The sequence below is a fragment of the Mya arenaria genome, chromosome 3 (assembly GCF_026914265.1).
Source record: "Mya arenaria isolate MELC-2E11 chromosome 3, ASM2691426v1".
NCBI classification, from domain to species: Eukaryota; Metazoa; Mollusca; class Bivalvia; order Myida; family Myidae; genus Mya; species Mya arenaria.
In genome coordinates, this window is record NC_069124.1 from 74343036 (window position 1) to 74362302 (window position 19267).

At 35.0% G+C, this 19267-nt stretch overlaps 1 protein-coding gene across 4 annotated transcripts in view; it reads left to right on the top strand.

The window, feature by feature from the left end:
- Positions 1 to 19267, top strand: part of LOC128228141 (insulin-like peptide receptor) — a 58900-nt gene that overhangs the window by 33020 nt on the left and 6613 nt on the right. The window contains exons 14-30 of one of the 4 annotated variants that reach the window (XM_052939278.1): positions 46 to 274; positions 2887 to 2988; positions 3269 to 3416; positions 3682 to 3899; positions 4916 to 5042; positions 6517 to 6570; positions 7451 to 7659; positions 8336 to 8506; positions 9002 to 9218; positions 10507 to 10530; positions 13939 to 14209; positions 14452 to 14572; positions 14806 to 14957; positions 16809 to 16983; positions 17185 to 17287; positions 17673 to 17740; positions 19017 to 19221. In XM_052939278.1, coding sequence (XP_052795238.1) covers positions 46 to 274; positions 2887 to 2988; positions 3269 to 3416; positions 3682 to 3899; positions 4916 to 5042; positions 6517 to 6570; positions 7451 to 7659; positions 8336 to 8506; positions 9002 to 9218; positions 10507 to 10530; positions 13939 to 14209; positions 14452 to 14572; positions 14806 to 14957; positions 16809 to 16983; positions 17185 to 17287; positions 17673 to 17740; positions 19017 to 19221 — 2594 coding nt within the window. Of the gene's footprint in view, positions 1 to 45; positions 275 to 2886; positions 2989 to 3268; positions 3417 to 3681; positions 3900 to 4915; positions 5043 to 6516; positions 6571 to 7450; positions 7660 to 8335; positions 8507 to 9001; positions 9219 to 10506; positions 10531 to 12385; positions 12413 to 13938; positions 14210 to 14451; positions 14573 to 14805; positions 14958 to 16808; positions 16984 to 17184; positions 17288 to 17561; positions 17615 to 17672; positions 17741 to 19016; positions 19222 to 19267 lie in introns of all 4 variants that reach the window. The other 3 variants (XM_052939279.1, XM_052939277.1, XM_052939280.1) reach the window with 3 other exon arrangements.

The window sequence follows — 19267 nt, forward strand, 5'->3', positions numbered from 1 at the left end:
AAAGGCTTGATAATAATACATACCAATATAATAATTCATTTTCAGTACCGTAAACACCGATGCCTGTTGGACCATGAATGTCTGAACTTCCAGGACTACAAGACAGCCCAGTGTACACTAGGGGACAACATCACCAAGAACTGCCTCAAGCTGGTTGTGTATGATGATATCAGCATGCCCGGAGAGTGTGCCACAGACTGCCCCCACAACTTCCATGTGGACCCGACAAACAACCAGAGGTGCATCAAATGTCCGAACAACAGCTGTCCCAAAAGTAAGACACAATCATTAAATCTTTCTGCACTGCGTAATTAATGTTCATGGCAATCAGCTGTTATTGCTTTGTTTAACGTGTATGCAAATGTTTCTCAATTCTAAGAGTTTGCTGGCTGGTATTTTCCATGATGTCCATATATGTTGTTTCTCATATTTGTTTCTGGTTTACTGTCAATATGGAAATAAAGAGTTGATGCATTTTATAGAACTTAAAGACTGTTTAGAGTTTAGGAATTTCTCAGCAGTTGGCAGACTTAGGGTTTATAATGGTACTATGATGTGGTGAATCCATTTGCAGTCATTATATGGACAGCAGAGACATTTTGCATAAATGAAGGCATAATTGTGAATGCTTAATCAGTTTTCACCATTTGTTTTGTGTGAAGGACCTTGTGTAGCTCTTCTAATGTCTGTATATTCCTGTACTCCAGTTGGACTCATTCAGGGACTACTTTTCTGTAGTCACGTCTCTGATTGTTTTCCCTTGCTTAGGTAAGATTAATGAGTTTGTTACTGTTATTGTTTTTGTCTATTTCTGATCTACTGCGGTAATCAATTGCATATGTAAAACAACTGCAAGTAAGGTCAATACAAACTGATGTGAGCCGTACTTTTTATGTGTACTTTTACATCACAGTCTTATAAACAATTGATACATATTTGCTGACATCTGTGGTAAGCACATCTAACAGAAAAATCAATATGCTTTCCTTATTGTTCAATATTGTCAGGCACTGGCCTTTCCACACTTATTTGTTCATGCTGAAAAGTTTGTCTGAATAATCATATTGGAATGCAAAGGACATTGACTGGCCACATCTTAGACTGACTTTATCAGAATTCACCCAGCTTCAGAAGTCATGCCATTCTCCAGGAGTAAATCCAGGAGTAAATTATGAAATCAGATGCTTTGTTTAAATAGGAAAACATATTTAAACTTCCTGTAAATAGTTTAAAATTTGAAATGACTCTTCTGTGACATTCACAAAATTTAAATATGATACCCAAAAGCAGCAAGTTGCAGCTTTTTGGAAAACATGTTTTGATAATTATTCTTTTTGTGGGAAAGCATTTGTTCCTTAATTAGAGGCTGTTAAAAATAATGGGGATACATTAAAACTTCCCATATTTATGAAATCTGTCAAACTGAAGGTGACATCAACCACACAAATCGTGATTCATTATCTATTTTTAAGTTATTTACAAAAACAGTTCTCTTCCTGGTATCAGTAAACATATTTAGCGATGGAGGATGCAGTCTTGCATTGTTGCAGCCATCCCTGTACCTATTGAGATTGCTCCTTTTTTAGAACCATATAAAGGACAAATGAATGAAGCCTCTCCCAGGGAAATACAACACTCTCCATATTATTATCCCCCGCCGAAAGGCCATGGCGATATAGTAATGGTAGGCGTGTGTGTATGTTAGTGTCCAGAGCATGACTTGAAAAGTCTTTGAGATATTGACTTCAAACTTTCTATACAGATTATAGCTCTCATTTAGCAGCAGTGCAGTGCACAAGAACCATAACTGTGTTCATTATCATTACCCTTTGTTAATTTTCATACTTATCTTTTTGTCAGGAGCATGAAATAAAAAGTTTTTGAGGTATTGATTTCAAACTTTAAATACAGAAAGATCTCATTTGGGAGAAGTGTAGTGTACAGCAACCATAACTCCGCGTGTAGTATTTTTTAGTAATTGCCCTATGTTAATTTCATACATAATTTTTCACCTGAGCATAACTTCTGAGGTGAAGTCTTTGAGGTATTGACTTTAGACTTCATATACTGAAATAAAATATCTTATTTAGGAGAAGTGCAGTACACAAAAACCATAACTGTTAGGATTTTTTCTTTTTATTATTGCCCTTTGTTAATTTCCATTGTTATCCTTTTGATACCTTTCTTAATTCGTTGGGGGGGGGGCATAACTGTTAGGATTTTTTTTTATTATTGCCCTTTGTAAATTTCCATTGTCATCCTTTTGATACCGTTCTTAATTTGTTGGGGGGTGGGGGATATGGAAGTCTGGTCTGGCTGCTCTTGTTTACATTTGTAATATGACATTTTGATCGCTTTCTTGGTAATGCACATAAAATTTCACACTATAAATAAATACTGTTCATGATGCACTGTGTTGACCCTTAACATCAGTATGGTATCTGATGACTAGGAAGACATAGAAACTTTTGTTTGAAGTTTTGATTTTGGTCTTCACCTTTTTTATGCTAGTTTAAACCAGCCTTTCTAGACAGAAAATACACACTTCCAATTCAGAAAGGCCACCGCCCACTTCCCCAAAATGTTGAGAAAACAACTTACTGTGTTCAGCCAAATGTGACATCATTATTGTATAATATCCCTTGATATGGTGGGTGTGAAGTGAAGCTGTAAGCTTTATTTGGTTAGCTGCTTAGCATCTATGATCCAACTGTGAAAAACATGTTGAATATATGATGTCTGTGAACAATATGTTGCATGCATTGATCTACCTCTTATTTTTACTTCAATTGAAGTTCTATTTACTATGTTGCATGCTAAAAGAAACCTGTTAAAAGTTGAATGTCAAAGACCCCCCATTACCAAACTATTGTGCACTTTTGACAGTTTGTCGTGACGGAGCTCTGGTCGACACAATTGCAGCAGCCCAGCAACTACGGGAGTGTAACATCATAGAAGGACCACTCCACATCAACTTTCTTCGTGGCAGTACGTACATACACACAAGTGTTTTGTACAGTTAGGGTAAAAATGATTGCAAAAGTATGGGTTCATTTTAGTTATGATTACAGTGAGCATGTGTGTCTAAGTTAAACTTGTAAATAACATGAAACTAGCAACTCATCAATTCTTAATATAAACTGTGTGTAAATAGTGTGTATGATCGAACTGAACGGCATCTTTAAATTTCTCATGCTGAAAGTGCAGAACAGCTCTGCCCTGTTTTTGGGAATCAACCATTAAGCTCTCCTCTTGTTTTTGTGTGCAGATCATGTGGGTGAGGAGCTGGAGAGAAGCCTTGCGCACATTGTGGAGGTGACCCACTACATCAAGATCACCCATGCAGATGCCATCGTCTCTCTACACTTCTTCAGGAACCTCAAGAAAATCGGTGGAAAGGAACTACATGCTAACAAGTAAGCTATGGTTGCCAGTAGTTTCCCTGGAATCGTCTGTTCTTTGGACAGGGTGGTCTTAATTGTCAATAATTTCTTCCCAACATGAATTGCATTCTGATATTAATCGTATCCACAAGGGAGATGGCCGATGGTTTTGACAGAAGTTTATTGCTTGGATTATTGCTTGTATGAGCTCAGGTTGTAGCTTCCTTCTTTGTGAATATGATGCCTATTCTTTAATCAGTAATTTCTTTACTCTTCTATTTTCCCTCTCTGTGTTCAGGTATGTCCTGTACGTGTACGACAACCAGAACCTTATGGAACTCTTCAGCAAGGAGGTGGCAGAAAATCTCACCATCGGCAACCGCTCTCTTGCTTCCCTCCACTTCCAATACAACCACAAACTCTGCTACAACAAGATCACCAGCTTTGCAGACGCTATTGGCTTTGGGACCAAACTGGAGACGGGTCTTGAGGCAACAAATGGGGACGGAGTTCCTTGTAAGTACTCTCGGGCAGGAGCTTAGCACACGGAACATGCTAGTCATGTGATAAAGGGGGAAGTTTTTGTTTAAACAAATGTCAAAACAAATTTTTGTGCAGATTTAAAAAGTTCAAATATTGCAGTTGAACTTTCCATGAAATATTTCCTTCATGTCTTATATTTAGAAAAATGAGGACATGCACCAACATGAAGCATAATAGAGAAAAGCCATGGACTAATAAGAAACACCTATGTTATTTTACAACCAGTTGAGTGAAGATCTCTACCACATAGTCGGTGTAGATTCTATTATTATTTTTTACATTCTATGGAAAAAAAGTCCAACCTTTAATTGTAACAAATCTTTTAATTGTAACAAATCTTATAATTTCTTTTATTTAGGGATGGCAACGAGTACCATAATACAAGGGTTCTCGATCGATTATATGAGTATTCAAATACTAATTAACTACTCGAATACGCTGATTAAAAAAGCAAAAAACACCCACAAAAAAAGAGTGTTATTTTAAATTTAACTTAATGCACAATATACAGACGAAATACAGACAATGTAACAGTACGTGGGCATTGCCAGCTAGACACAGTGCTAGATACATTATTGACCCTATCAAATTTAATGACAGGGGTACATAAATATGTCTCTTCCGAAAACCAATTAATGTTTTTCCGAGTACTCCAGTACTTGATCGGAAGATTATACGAGATCTTGAGTATCATCCATTTTACTTCTTGTAACCATTCCTACTTTTATTGATGGGTTTTATGTAAACTTGACTTTCCCTTAGTGGGAAGCAGTTATTAAGGAGTGATAGACTGAAGTTTTTGGATTCTCATAGAAATTGCATTGTATTTCATCGCAATGAAACTATAACCTGAGACAAGACAACACTTGTATAAACCACAAGTGCTAAATACAGAAAACATGGAAAATAAATGGGAAGCCATAAAATATTGTACTTGTGGTTTATGGTGGCTTTGGAGAGAGAATGATGTGGGTTTCATACTGTTACAGGTGACATTCAGAAGCTGGACCTTGGGGTGCTCACCACCACACCCCACATCTGTATCCTCAACTACAGCAGACTCAAAATGATAGACTACCGCCACCTGATTGGCTACCAGATCTTCTGGAAGGAAACGTAAGTACTGCCAATCACAAACACCAAATCACTTGTGTCATTATCAGATGGCCTTGAGAAACAGTAATTAAAGCTTTTCTGGTTTTCAGGGTGCTGTTATAGCCTTTAAGTCAGCCTCATTGTCCATATCAGTTGGGTCATCATGTAAAAGTTTAATATTGACACCTTAAATAACCATTACAGATTATCACTTAGAACCTCATACACACATCTACGATAATAATTCTAATGTTCACATTTCTTATATGCATCACAAATCTGCAAGCAAAATATATCTGTATTCCACCTGCTACAATATGGCTGGATTCCGCTCTGCTGACATACCTGATAATGATTATTATTGCACAATGTTGAAATGAAAATTAGAAAACAAAATAGTGCGTCATTAAAATTTAACTTGCCATATTTTTGTCATTCAAACCGGCAATGTATAGAACCACATTTTGATCGGGAAGGTCATATTCAACTTGAATGGATTTTTGCAGATTTTAATTCCTTTGGGCTTGGGTCTTGTGAAATCCAAATATGTTTCTCTACTTATAACCTTAATATATTGCTAAAATGACTTTTGAGTTATGCTGTTTGGTTTTTAACAAAATGTTAAAAAAGGCTTGAGTCTGCTTGTCAGGCTTTTCTTTTTTGAACAAATTTTCATCATAATGATCCTGCATTATTACGTGGGCATGAAAAAGATACATGAAAGGAGCTTGACTTATTAAAATGCACTTCATAACTTTAAGTTGTCATCAAGTGGTTTCCTTGTTCATGATTGCCTTTCAAGGTCTTTCACTGAATGATCTTGATCATTCAGATATTGTTTTGATGATAAACAAAACAATTGATGCACTTGTTATTTGAGCAATTACTGTGAAGTAGTTTGCTTGAAGTACAAAGGGGAATCATACTTTTACCAAACAAATAAAGAACCACAGAATAACCTTGAGTGTTTCATGTCAACACATCATGAGCGCTTTCCTGCACTCAAGTTGTTTTCTACTAACTTAATGATCTGACTTATTGTTTACCATTTAATTCGCCTGTGATTCAACTTTGAAACATCAGAAAACTATTAAAACCCGCTGGAAGTCTTGCATGTATCGGGTTCTCCTAGAAAATGTCATAGACTGTTAGAGAGAAGTCGGTTAATACCTCAGTAAATTTAAAGAGATTTTGTTGTGACCAAGTACTACTAAAACAACCTTGACTGATCTATTAAACTGTTTTGTAGCATTTTGTTTGCATGTTGTTTTTTTTTATTTTGAGACTTTGTATTATACCATAAATTATGATGTTAATCCTTGACGTTATTTTGTTCAATTATCAAGTGGTTATTTGATAAAGTGCTCTGTGGTCCTTGACATAACACGAACCTTAATAACAAACATAACCTGCCATCTGCGCTCAACCATACCTATGTTATATAAATGGATAAAAAGTTTCGATAAGAACATAAAACAATGATTTTTGTTTACAGTGATGCACAGAATATCTCCATCTACAGAAACCGAGACGCCTGTTCAGATGACATGTAAGTTCTTGAGCAAAATCCCTTATAATCTGTAGGTGTTTATATGACAAGTTTTTAGCAAAGGTCCCTTATACTCTGTAGGTGTTTATATGATATGTAAGTTCTTGAGCAAAGGCCCCTAATAGTCTGTAGGTGTTTATATGATATGTAAGTTCTTGAGCAAAGGTCCCTTATAGTCTGTAGGTGTTTATATGATATGTAAGTTCTTGAGCAAAGGCCCCTAATAGTCTGTAGGTGTTTATATGATATGTAAGTTCTTGAGCAAAGGCCCCTAATAGTCTGTAGGTGTTTATATGATATGTAAGTTCTTGAGCAAAGGCCCCTAATAGTCTGTAGGTGTTTATATGATATGTAAGTTCTTGAGCAAAGGCCCCTAATAGTCTGTAGGTGTTTATATGATATGTAAGTTCTTGAGCAAAGGCCCCTAATAGTCTGTAGGTGTTTATATGATATGTAAGTTCTTGAGCAAAGGCCCCTAATAGTCTGTAGGTGTTTATATGATATGTAAGTTCTTGAGCAAAGGCCCCTAATAGTCTGTAGGTGTTTATATGATATGTAAGTTCTTGAGCAAAGGCCCCTTATAGTGTGTAGGTGTTTATATGATATGTAAGTTCTTGAGCCCTTTATAGTCCGTATATTTTACAAACAATACAACAACTGTAAACTTATCAAACAAAAATGATTATATGTCATCCATTTATTATTATATATTTTTTTAAAAGATGGTGATGATAAAAGTGCTTCTGATGTCAGATGATGTAGGAAAATCATCCCTAACATCATTTCACACTGTGAAAAAAACAACATTGTGACAAAAAGCATGCAGATTGTTTTCAAAACATATAAATAAACACTTGATAAATCTGTTTGTTTGGAATAGTTGGCAAACGAAGGAGATTTGCACAGATTCATCAAAGGACTCTGAATCGTCAAAGGACTCATGTCGTGGTCCAGATGCTAATGGGATTACATACATCACAGCCCTGAAGCCATGGACACAGTACGCTATCTACATCCAGGCCATCACCATCACTAAGGCTGCCCAGGGAGCCATCAGCGACGTCATCTACTGCAGGACAAATGCTGAAGGTATGTATTTCCCTTGAAGACCTGTACCATGTACAATAATGATATCATAGAAAAGGGACTAGTTTTAAGCTTTTGAAAATTGATATCATTAGCTAAGTAAGTTGTTGTAGTTAAAATGGTACTGTCATATGCCTGCATGGATTTGAATTGTTGAATAAGTCATACAGTTGAGACTAGGCCATGCTATTGGCATTTTTGTTCTAGAAGTGTTGCCAGATAGGCTTATAGGGTTCATAGAAGATGGGAAGACGGCAATATATATATGTATACTATATATATCGTTATCATGCTTATCAAGCAATTGTCAAGCGAATAATGGCAGATTTTAATTCTTGCTACGCTTGACCAATTACAAACAGTTAAGGTGTATATATGTACTGTTATTTGATAACATTGCAAGCAAATACAGCTAATAATGAGATGACATAGTAAGAGGTATAAACTACCTTAACTAGTAGACTACTCTTCAGCTGTAATAGTCTAGCACATTAATGAATGCATTGCAAGTTTAATTGCTGAAGGGCTTTATGAATAATATGAAATGCAGTGATAGATTAACTTTTTATTTTGATAATTACTAGAAACATAATTTCAATAATGGCATAAAAATGACATTGCAACACAAGTCATAACATTATATAAGAGGCAGAGTAAATTGTTGTGTTGATATTTCCAGTTCCATCGAGCCCGATGAACCTACAAGTTCAGGCATTGCATCCCGGAGAGCTGAAGATAACATGGGACCCTCCTAGCAAGCCCCGCGGAAATGTGACCCACTATCAGGTCTACTGGACACTCAGACATATCAACGCCTCCACATACGAACTCAGGGACTACTGCACATATCGTAAGTTACTGTCACTGTCCTCCGTGACAACAGAACTATTAATTTAAATGAAGTATAACATGCATTGATGAATAGTTTAATTTTAGTAATGATAATGTTAAGCTAAGAAAAAGATATCTTAAGTTTGCCAAGAAAAAATACTAAACACTTGACCCAGGGACACTGAAGGATTAAATCTGAAATATGGATTTGGTCCTTATAGCTGCAGACAGTTTTACAGGGTAGAAAGTACCTGGAAATGAATACTGACTTTGGAATTAATTCTAAAAGGGGTCAAAGCCCCTTTACCCTGCTTAAGGCATGAATCCCTTATACTCAATTATACCCCCGGCTATTTTTCAAAAATTACAATTGTTAGAACCCCTGCATGAACCTTGATAAAGTTCTAGGTGTGAGTATTCTTCCAATATTGTCCATATGCATAAAGTTTTATAAGAAGTTTTGTGTTACTAACTGAAAAATATATTGTATTTAAATCTCTGTCCATTTGTTCAGCATTGACACCATACAACTCAAGAATCGGAAACGATGAAGAGGAGGAAGGAGAATCACCGGACTCTGAATCCGGCAGCAGGAACGCCACTGACAGTCTTGAAGGTGTGTGTCCATGCCAGTGCCCAGAGACTGAGGAGGAACGCAAAGCAGAACAGCGCGAGCGCGAGATGGAGATCGTCTTCCACGACTACTTGCAGAACAAAGTCTATGTGAAACGGTAACCATGTTATTGCTTGCTTGTTGGAGATGATTACACCTACAGACTGGGTTTTGTACTCAGATATGAATGGTCACAAGTGTGTTATCTCGGATGTATTAAATAGGGTTTGGGTGCATGTTGAGTAGTAGTGCGACCTGAGAGCAAAGATAGTTCAAGGTTTAAGTCAGTTTAAAAATTTGGATAGTTTGGGTAGTAGAAATTTCAGGCTTTGAGTTAAGTTATAAATATTTTTTTAACCTAAGTCCAAATTTGGGGACGTGTGTAGTCTTTTTTATTTTTTTATTCGAAAATGTTCAGTTTCCTGTTATGCTTGTAAACATTGAAAAATGACTGTGACAGTTTGATACTAGATGCAGCATTGCTTCATTTTCATAATTTTGCACAAACTCTAAAAGAGCTATTTTTATTAGTTTAGTAATTCTCAGTATTGTGCTGAAAGTTTGTTTTTTTATTTAAGCACATTTATTAAGCATTTTATACCTTTTTCCTATCAGACCCTGTTTTTGTTTATTGGTCGACCAAAACAAAATAAAAACAACATGAATATCAGGTTTTCAAAAATATTTTTTTTTTATATTTTAACCATTAACCATATTATTTCATATGTTTGGTGAAAGATTTTTGATTAAATGAAAGTTTTGTCCCCTAAACTTAACGTACAATTACATCTGTTACAGATGATAAACCATACATTGCTGTTAATTATTTGGTAGGAGTATAATTCTCGGAACTTTAAATATCAATTTCTATGTGGTTATTCAGCAAAATAAACACGAACATTTGTACATAAACACTCATTTTATTGGTAAACATTTTTTTTATGGTTGTCTGAGAAGCAAAAACAGGCTATCTCTGATTTAGTAAACAATCGTAAACTTTTGGTGAAAGCACGGTAAACGTTGTGCATGAGTAAGCTATGAGTATCAGCTCACCCTGTATGAGGGCTGTTTGGAGTATATTACCGTAATATATGTATGAGTTGTGGCGGACCCTTTTGAACAGCCCTGATTGCAAACCTTACCAGTTTTCACTTTTCAGGAACCTGATATACTCCTTGTTATAGGCTGGACTTCTCTGGATTTGAAAAAAAATCACCTTCACATATTTACTTAAACTTTTATCATAAAAATCTATAACTGCGCATGCAATTTTGTTAGTAATTTTCTAAAGGTCAAGTAATTGGTCAAATCCATAGAAGTATTGGCACAGTGAGCATTTGTCTACTAACAAGATGTTGTATTGTCTTGTTGTCAGTCTCATTGTTCACTTGTTTTGTCTCTTTTAGTATGGAAGACGTGCCGAAAAAGTGGTATGTAATGTGCAATCCCCCGACAATAGCACCCCCTCCCCCTTGTAGGCCAGAGTACTTGCATATCTCAGTGCCCATGTAGACAGAACATTCATCAGTTTATTGCTGTGACTTTATGTTGAACTTTTATCATTTAGAAGTTTTTTCATTCAATTTCCATTTTTTTCTTGTCAAAGTTACTCAAACATGCCTGTTTTCTGTCACAAGAACAGATCCCAATCCTGCAATGTTACTCTTTTATCTACATTTGAATGCTATTTCACATTTGGTGATCAGGAACCTAGCTCAAGCGTAGTAAAGGATGTTAATGATTTTGACAACAAGGGAAGAAGCATGGTAAGACAAATTGAAACTTGAGACAGGAAGCGGGCATGTAATTGTTTTACTTCCCAGTTTTTCACTCCTCCACCCTCATCACTGGTGCCTTCCGTGCCTTGTTGTATGTAAAAGTCTTCAATTAACAACAGCCACTTAGTCCTTTGAATTGATGGAGATGTATGTGACATTAAAGATCAGTTTGATAGTGTTGTATACGGGTACATCTGAAATCACTAGTGCATCTGTATATTATAGAATATTTTAAAGAAGTTCTCATTTGGACCTTAAATTATTTCTGTGACAAATATGTCTTAATGGCAAGTGGCATTAACTGAAGACTTCTGGTTGGTGTATAATGTTCTAACAAAGTGAATATTGTGAGTGACCAGTATATAGAAGATAGGATAAAGCTAGTTCACAAGCTGTCAGAAGTAAATAGCAAACTTAAAACGTTAGTCTTTGGTAACCCACAGTGATCTTAAAATGCATTGTACCAGTATGAATGATACTACAAAGTTCTTGAACTTCTCCCCTGAAAGTTTACCGCCTTCAAATTGCATGGAAATGGTAATCAAAGTTAAGAACATGCTTACTTTGGCTTGTTTAATTATTTTTATCCGATCATTCTTTATATGATAGTTTGCTGTTATACTTTGTTCAGCTGTCAAGCGTGCTAAACGCTAGCTGCATGAACATCATTCATTGTTTATCATAGTTATAATGCAAGTTATAATACAACCTGTATGATGTAGGATAATATTCAATATTATGTTTTGAAGTATTATAATTCATTGCAGTCGTGTTTTTTTTAAAACTGGTCTGGGGAAAATGTCCACTCCTTTCATCATTTTCCTTATCCTCTTGACTCCTTCTGCTTTATAATTTCTATCATTGACTAATTTTATGTTAGCATAATTTTTTTATCCAATTTTAAGAAATTTAGTAATATTCAATGGGAAATGATCAACGATTTACTTGTTCAATTGAAAATAAAGAATTCATCTCGTATAGGAGGTTTACCCAATGCCACTAAAAAAATATTTCAAAAAACTATGTTTAAACTTTTTGCCACTGAGCTTGTTTCTGTAGCTTTTTGCATAAATATTTATAGAAGGTTTAACTTTGTCAAGTAAATACTTGTGTCATGGTTACTGATATGATGCCCAATACCAGCACTATGTTTACTGGTTACAAATTGTTTTTTAATTTCCTAATTTACATTCACTAACACCAAAGGATAATTTAGATTACAAATAGTTGTGGGATTTTGGAGGCACCCACCCACGGTTGTGCACATACACATACACTTGAAGGAGTGCAACACAAGTTCTAGCTTACTTGTTTACAATTTTTATTGATTTTAACATAGTTCACATTTGAAAACTAACATTTCAGTGGGTAACATCACCTATCATTCATTCATTCCATGTGTGTCTGTAAGTGTTGTCTCCATGGCAATTTAAGGGAGTCAAAAGGCAAAGTCTTTAGTGTCTAAAATTTCAATCCCAAAATAACAGTATTGTACCTTATATTGTAGGCGTAATAAGAAAGAAGGATCAAACTGGTGAAGTATTTTGAAATATTTTTTTAGACTTAACCTTGTGTAAACAGCAAACTTACCCTGTTGTTTTGTAACCATTAATCATGATCAATGTCCCCATTGTTAGCAGTTTTTTACAGTTTGCAAAGGTTACCTATCCGGGGTAGTTCCTCCAAAAGATGTTACCTAAGCAAATGTTTTATGTCATTTTACAAACCTTGCTTTTTGTGTGAAAGTAGGATTGACCATTTCATTTTATATTTCAGTATTATGGTAGAAACATCAACCATAAAGAACATGCTAAAGTTAGACAATGTGTTTTGCCTCCCTTTACTGTCCAGTAGAAAAACAACAACATAAAGATAACTACTCATATGTATTAATCAGCAATTTAAGTGTTTAGATTCCATAATACTTATGTACTTCGTCATGCTCATTCCCATGATCAAATTTTCAAAATTTGGAACAGTACTGCTTTATTCTGGTGTTCTGTTTTGTAAGAGAAATCATTTCACACCAATTCATAATGTTTCTTGAGTTTTTATGTCTGCTGTGAACTTTCTAATGACTACTGAACTGATTTTGTAGTATTTGAATAACACTTTGGTAAAACTTACATTTTACTTTGATATGAAGCACTAACAGTCTGTAGTTCTTAATGAAAAAATAAACCTAGTCGAAATATTTTGCAGTCCAGTAGCTGCAAAAATATTAGAATGATGATTTATTTAAAGAAATCGAAATATTATTTCAACAAATATAATTATGACTTATTATGACAAAAAAGTTGAAAGGTAATTATTAAATGTATATTAAGTGTTTTAATGTGATATAAGTATGTATTGTGTCCTGTAATGGTTATTGTAATATATTACTCACCTACATAATATGTAACTGTAAAGGGCCGTAAAATGTCACAAAATTCATATCCACACTTACGCTTCCAGTACTATTTGCTGCAGTAACTTATCACATTTATCCTCCTGCTTGTCACGGCTGTAAAACAGCAAGATTTTATTTCACTTAGCCTGAGCATTCAGTTACTAAAGTATATCGGTCATTGTGAAACGTTTGACTAAGATTTTATGTGGGAGAGATAGTTTCTCTTAGTTTTAAAAATCCTGTTAACTAGACATATTTTGATATTATTGACAATGGTCATACCTGGGTCTGCATTAAGTTATATAACAATATAAAACAGTGAAATCTGTTGTTCACTATAATACTCAAAACAAGAGATTCAATCTTGCCTTTTTTAAGAACCTAGTTAAACAGACTTATTAAAGTGTGAGAGATTAAAAAATGCAAACATATTTATAATAACTATTCACACCAGGTAATAGTTTGCTGGTTACACAACAATGTGTTTGATTGAAAAAGTAGGTCAATGATAAAAGAAGAAACCTTTCAGATTTCTTTTATCCTTAATCATATTAGATAATGGAATAATTCAAAAGACAAGAATAGCTAGCGGTATAAAGGCAGCTATTATAGAACTAAAGGTATTCAAGTTGGGTCAGAGAAAGTACAGTTGCTCTCTCCCATTGCAGCCTGGATCAAGCATCCACCACATTGGGCGCTCAGAGAAAGGCGAAGCGTTCAAGTCGCCCGCGCCGGTCTACTGACAACCATTACTCGTACGAGGACAATACTGGCACGCCGGTCATAGACGAGGTTGACACGACCCAGGAGTTGGTCCCCAGTCCAAGCCAAGAGCCTGCAGTGGAGACAGATGTGATGAACGCCCATATGGCTGACGTCTACCAGGAGACCTTCTTCATTATATCAGGCCTCGGACATTTCCAAGATTACAAAATTGAGGTTAGCTCAAGCATTTAAGGGTTTATAAAGGTATAGTGTTTTGATTGACATGTATTAATGTTTATCAATCATTGTTTTATCCCTTGTTAAAAGACACCATATTCTTTCTGCTGTGATGGGTGTAATAACTGAAGCAAAATTTCCCGTAAAATAAGCATTGTTTGAATGAAACCTCAAGATAACTTGTGGTCATATATAATTAATGGGAAGTATGTTCCAATTTTGACCACTTGCTTGTCCAGGTGATAGCGTGTCAGGAGAGGGAAGATGATGTTGGCTCCATTAACAAGGCGGCCCGGCGACATGACATGAAGATGAAGTGCAGTCAGGAGGCCATCGGCTCGGGCAGAACCAATCCAGAAGGTGAGTCTGGCACTAGATTAGTAAATTTATCTTGCGATTGTTTTGTGTAAATGAAAATATTAATGCTTAAACTGCCTACAACAGTACACACATAAGATTTGTAAAAAAACCACATTTGATTAATTTTGTCCAAAATAATCATATTTACTTTAATGAATTTGTTTTGTTACTTACGGTGTCTTTATACATTTTTTTTCACAGTTTATCTAAACAAATTCTATAAATTCTTACAGAAAAAGCAGATGGGATCAACTCCTCATCTGTTGCATGGTTGCCGGTTGCCAACCAGACAAATGCCGTACACATCACCTGGGATGACCCACCCAAACCCAATGGCCTTATTGTCACATATGAGATCGAGTACAAGAAGTCAAACATCCAACATGTATGTAACTCTCAAGACTTATTTGGGCTGTTAATATTGTTAGATTGATTTACTGAAAAGAAAGAGTAATATATTTTTGACAGCCTTTAAAATTTTACTTAGTAAAAGATGGTACGACCTTAAAAATAATTTGCTCTAGATTTTAATAACTACCGTAAATGACTGGGTATAAGACGATAGGGGGTATTAGACGCAGGGAAAAAAATCTGTGAAAAGTCCAAGAAAAAAACTTTTAATCTATGTTTTGGGTTAAAAGACGCATAGAAAAGATGTCAAATCGTCTGGCATTTTCGGCCACCATGTCTGTTGACAGTGACAAAAAAAAAATTGTTCGTGAAAATGGTGACGGTTATCTTTAAAACCATACAATGATAAACTGTTGAGAATGAAAAGTTAAGTTATGCAAAAACCTTATATTGTACGGGTTTGTTCTCAAAATATCAACACCTACAGAAAAGAATAAAGTACCGTAATTCACCTAAGAGTTCGGACACCCATAATTATTTTCCAAAAAAAATAAATATATTTTGCGTACCTAATTTACGGACACCCAAAGGACAGCAATCATAACTTTCACAGTTACCAAGTTTCACAGACGAAGATTATTGATTTTTATCTTTACAATGCCTGGCTAGATTACCTAACAGTATACACCACTGTGACAAGTTAATTAGTTACTACCCCATCCTAAACGATTCATTGCCTGTTGAAAAGGAAGTGTGATATATTTATTGGAGGATTAAAGAAACAACAAGGGCAATCAAGGGATTAAGAAAATATAAACATGACATGTTTGTAAAACGATCTGCCAATAAACTTTCAAACTTGTACCACACTTATAGACTGTAAGAAGCAATAATCGTACAGTTATACATAATCCTGCATAGCAATGTCCATGCTCTCCACGAGATCCTCGTGGGTATAACTGTAAGTTATGTGACGTCACACAGTGTGACTCTTTGATCTAAAGCCGATAGACTGTGTTTATTCAATTCAAAGCATGTATAAAATGGTGTTTTAATTGACTTGATAAAGGATTTACACTTATAGGCGTAATAAATAAGTTAATGACCATTGATAAACAGGTTAAAAGCAGTCGTGTTTTTCACACCTTCATGTACAACTGACAACAAATATTTTGACAGTGCCCAACTTTGCTTTTTTATATATGCAAGTTTAATTATTGTTCAATTCAATTTCTTATTCAAAATAATATTGAATAACTTTAATCGAAAAATATTTTTGTTTAAATTATAAACGTCTTACGATATATCGTATCCCGATCTTCAACTGCCGTTTTAACTCATATATACTCGATTGATATGACGCAAGTAACATCCCTTTCTACATAAATCTAAACAAACTCTAGGCTTGAAATCGACCTCAGAAAAAAAGTTAAAAAAATTGTTACTGGGTATTATACGCAGGCATTTTTTTGCATCGAAATCTGAGGGAAAAAAGGGCGTCTAATACCCAGTCCTTTACGGTAATCAGTTTGTCAATTTGGTTGTAAAGTTTCTGGTGTAAAGTCAATATCTTTCTGCAGTCTACCAAAAGAGATTCAATCCCACAGATCAACCAACTTATGTAGTATTTCTTTGATTTCATACCTATTAAGTACTTTGAAAATATTTTTAAACATCTTACGGTATTTCCTTTGCATACTATTAGGCAAGTTTATTTCCTCATGTACCCTAGGCTACTGTGTGATACATTATCATATAAGTAAATTCTGTCCTGGTGTAAGGGGGGACATATTTTATGTTTTTAATCATGCAATATTCGAGATATTGATTCAACAGGTAAACTGCCATTCCTATAGAGTAATGAGCATGACTTTTATTCCTGCAGGTGAAGCCAAACACTATCTGTATTACGTACAAAACATATCGAGACAAGGGTAAACATGGGCATACACTGGACCGCCTAGAGCCCGGCAATTACACCTTCCGTATCCGGGCTACCTCCCTTGCTGGTAACGGATCATGGACATCTGAACTCGTCTTCCTTATCAAGACACCACCAGGTTATTTAAAAAAATAATTAGTTTTTTTAAATTTTTGCTTGGAAAAAATGTTTTGACAAATTCTGTTGTTCTTCATTTGTGCAAATTGGATTGTAATTGTGGAGGAAATATATGTATATATGTTTAAACCAAATAAAGTTTCTATATGCAATGCAAGTTTTAAACCGCATAATGATATTCTGTATGTTGTTTGTCTTACAGATGATGATGGGAACCTGTATGTGGTGGTGATTGTTGTCGTTCTTATTGTCGTTGGTATTCTCGCTGCCGCTGGTATCACTATGTGGGTCCTCTTCAAACGCAAGTATGTATGCTTTCTGGTACACATTAAACTTTCATACATATAGAATATATGAAAATCTGATCAACTCAAATTATTTTATGAGAAGAAAATTATTATTTTGCTGAAATTCTATACAATAATTGATGTAAAATATGTGATTTTATACTTCATGTACATCTATGTAATGTAAAATGTATGCTTAGTAAAACAGTAATGTAGGAATAAAGATTAAGTTTTGATTTTAATGTTATTTGTATCTTGTCATTTTATTCAATACATTTACTGTTTGGCGCAGATTGGAAGAATTCAAACCCCCAGAATGTGGTATCAACCCTGACTATGATTACGGTTGGTTTTCATATTATTGCCGTCTCATTAACTGTGTGACCTCTTTTTGTGTTTGAAGGTTAACCAATGCTATGAGAGACACAATGTTTACATCTGCTAATCCCGAGTATTATCCAGATGTATGGGGTAAGACTTCAGTGTTGTCACCCAATGTTATCCAAAAGTACCCTCCCACCATTCAACTAGGTGTTTCTATCTTTTTTCTCACTTATCATACTTCATACTGCAAAAGTTTCTCCTGTATTCTTGTGGTTAATGCCAATCAACATTGAAACATAGGTATTTCAACTTTCCAGCATTAACCCTAGGTATGGATTCATATCTGAAGAGATTCTCCTCGTCTATGGGATACGTCATTATATTGACATTTTATAATTATTTGCTATCAAAAACTCTATGTGTCTTCTTAATTTATCCTTGCACTTTCTTTATCCTTGCACGTTCTGCTTGCCTATGATTTTTTGCTTGTTATCTAGAATGTAACCTGCATAATGTGCCTAAACTCATGTGTATTTAGCGTATTACCATTTTGCATTAGTTATGAATTTTCAACTAATAGAATTAATATTTATAAATTCATTGCTTTTTTCTCTGCTACAAAAATGAGAATGTTGAGAGGGTACTGTTTAAACATAGCTGGAATTATAAAGAGGAAATTTATAGAACGTATGTTATTAATGCTATGAATTTATAACGTCACATTAAAAACTATTACACTAGTAACTGTTGTATATAAAAAATATATATAATAACAGTATTTCATGATGGAGATGTCATTTATGAGATAAACTTGATTGTATACTAACACATCCAAGTCTAGTTGAATGGCATAGACTTGGACATTAGCTTCATACTTCACGTGCAGTTGCTCAGTGTTGGTACCCTAGATGTCCTAGCTACTGTTCAACCAAACTTTTGTCCTTTTGATTAAACCACGCAACAGAAAATCAAACTGTTTACACGAAACAAGGGTTGTGTGTCTCATTGCTGACTACGTGTACTTCAATTTCTTTAACAGATACTTGTGAATGCAAATTCATGGTCCTATTTCAGTGTTTCATATATTTGTATGTGCATGCTAATCTTAGAATACACCAAAGTTAAATATATATGTACATGTAATTTTATTAACTATTAAAGTGTTACTTGACATGACTACTGTATACTATTATTATCTAACAATGATTTTATGTGTCACTTAAAATGATTCATCTGTAATGGCCAAAGAAAGGCAAGATGCCGATTTGTCAATAAAAAACTTGTAACTTGTAATTAAGCATTCTATATGTCTAAACTGGAGATATCTTGGTCTTAGTGCAAGTCAGTATTTCCCATTTGTAACTCAAGACCTTGGAAGTCCAATATAATCCCATAGTCTAATCGGGTTTACACGTCCATGCAGTGTATCAGCCAGACGAGTGGGAGGTAGACCGCGAGAATGTTAAACTCATTAAGGAGCTGGGCACGGGCTCGTTTGGTATGGTGTATGAGGGACTAGTGAAACTCACTGATGACGAGGAACCCATAAGCGTTGCTGTGAAAACAGCAAACGCCCAGAGCAACGACCATGACAGATACCAGTTCCTGCAGGAAGCCTCCATTATGAAGTTTGAATTATTCATACTTACATTCTGATCTGCTTTCATAGCCATC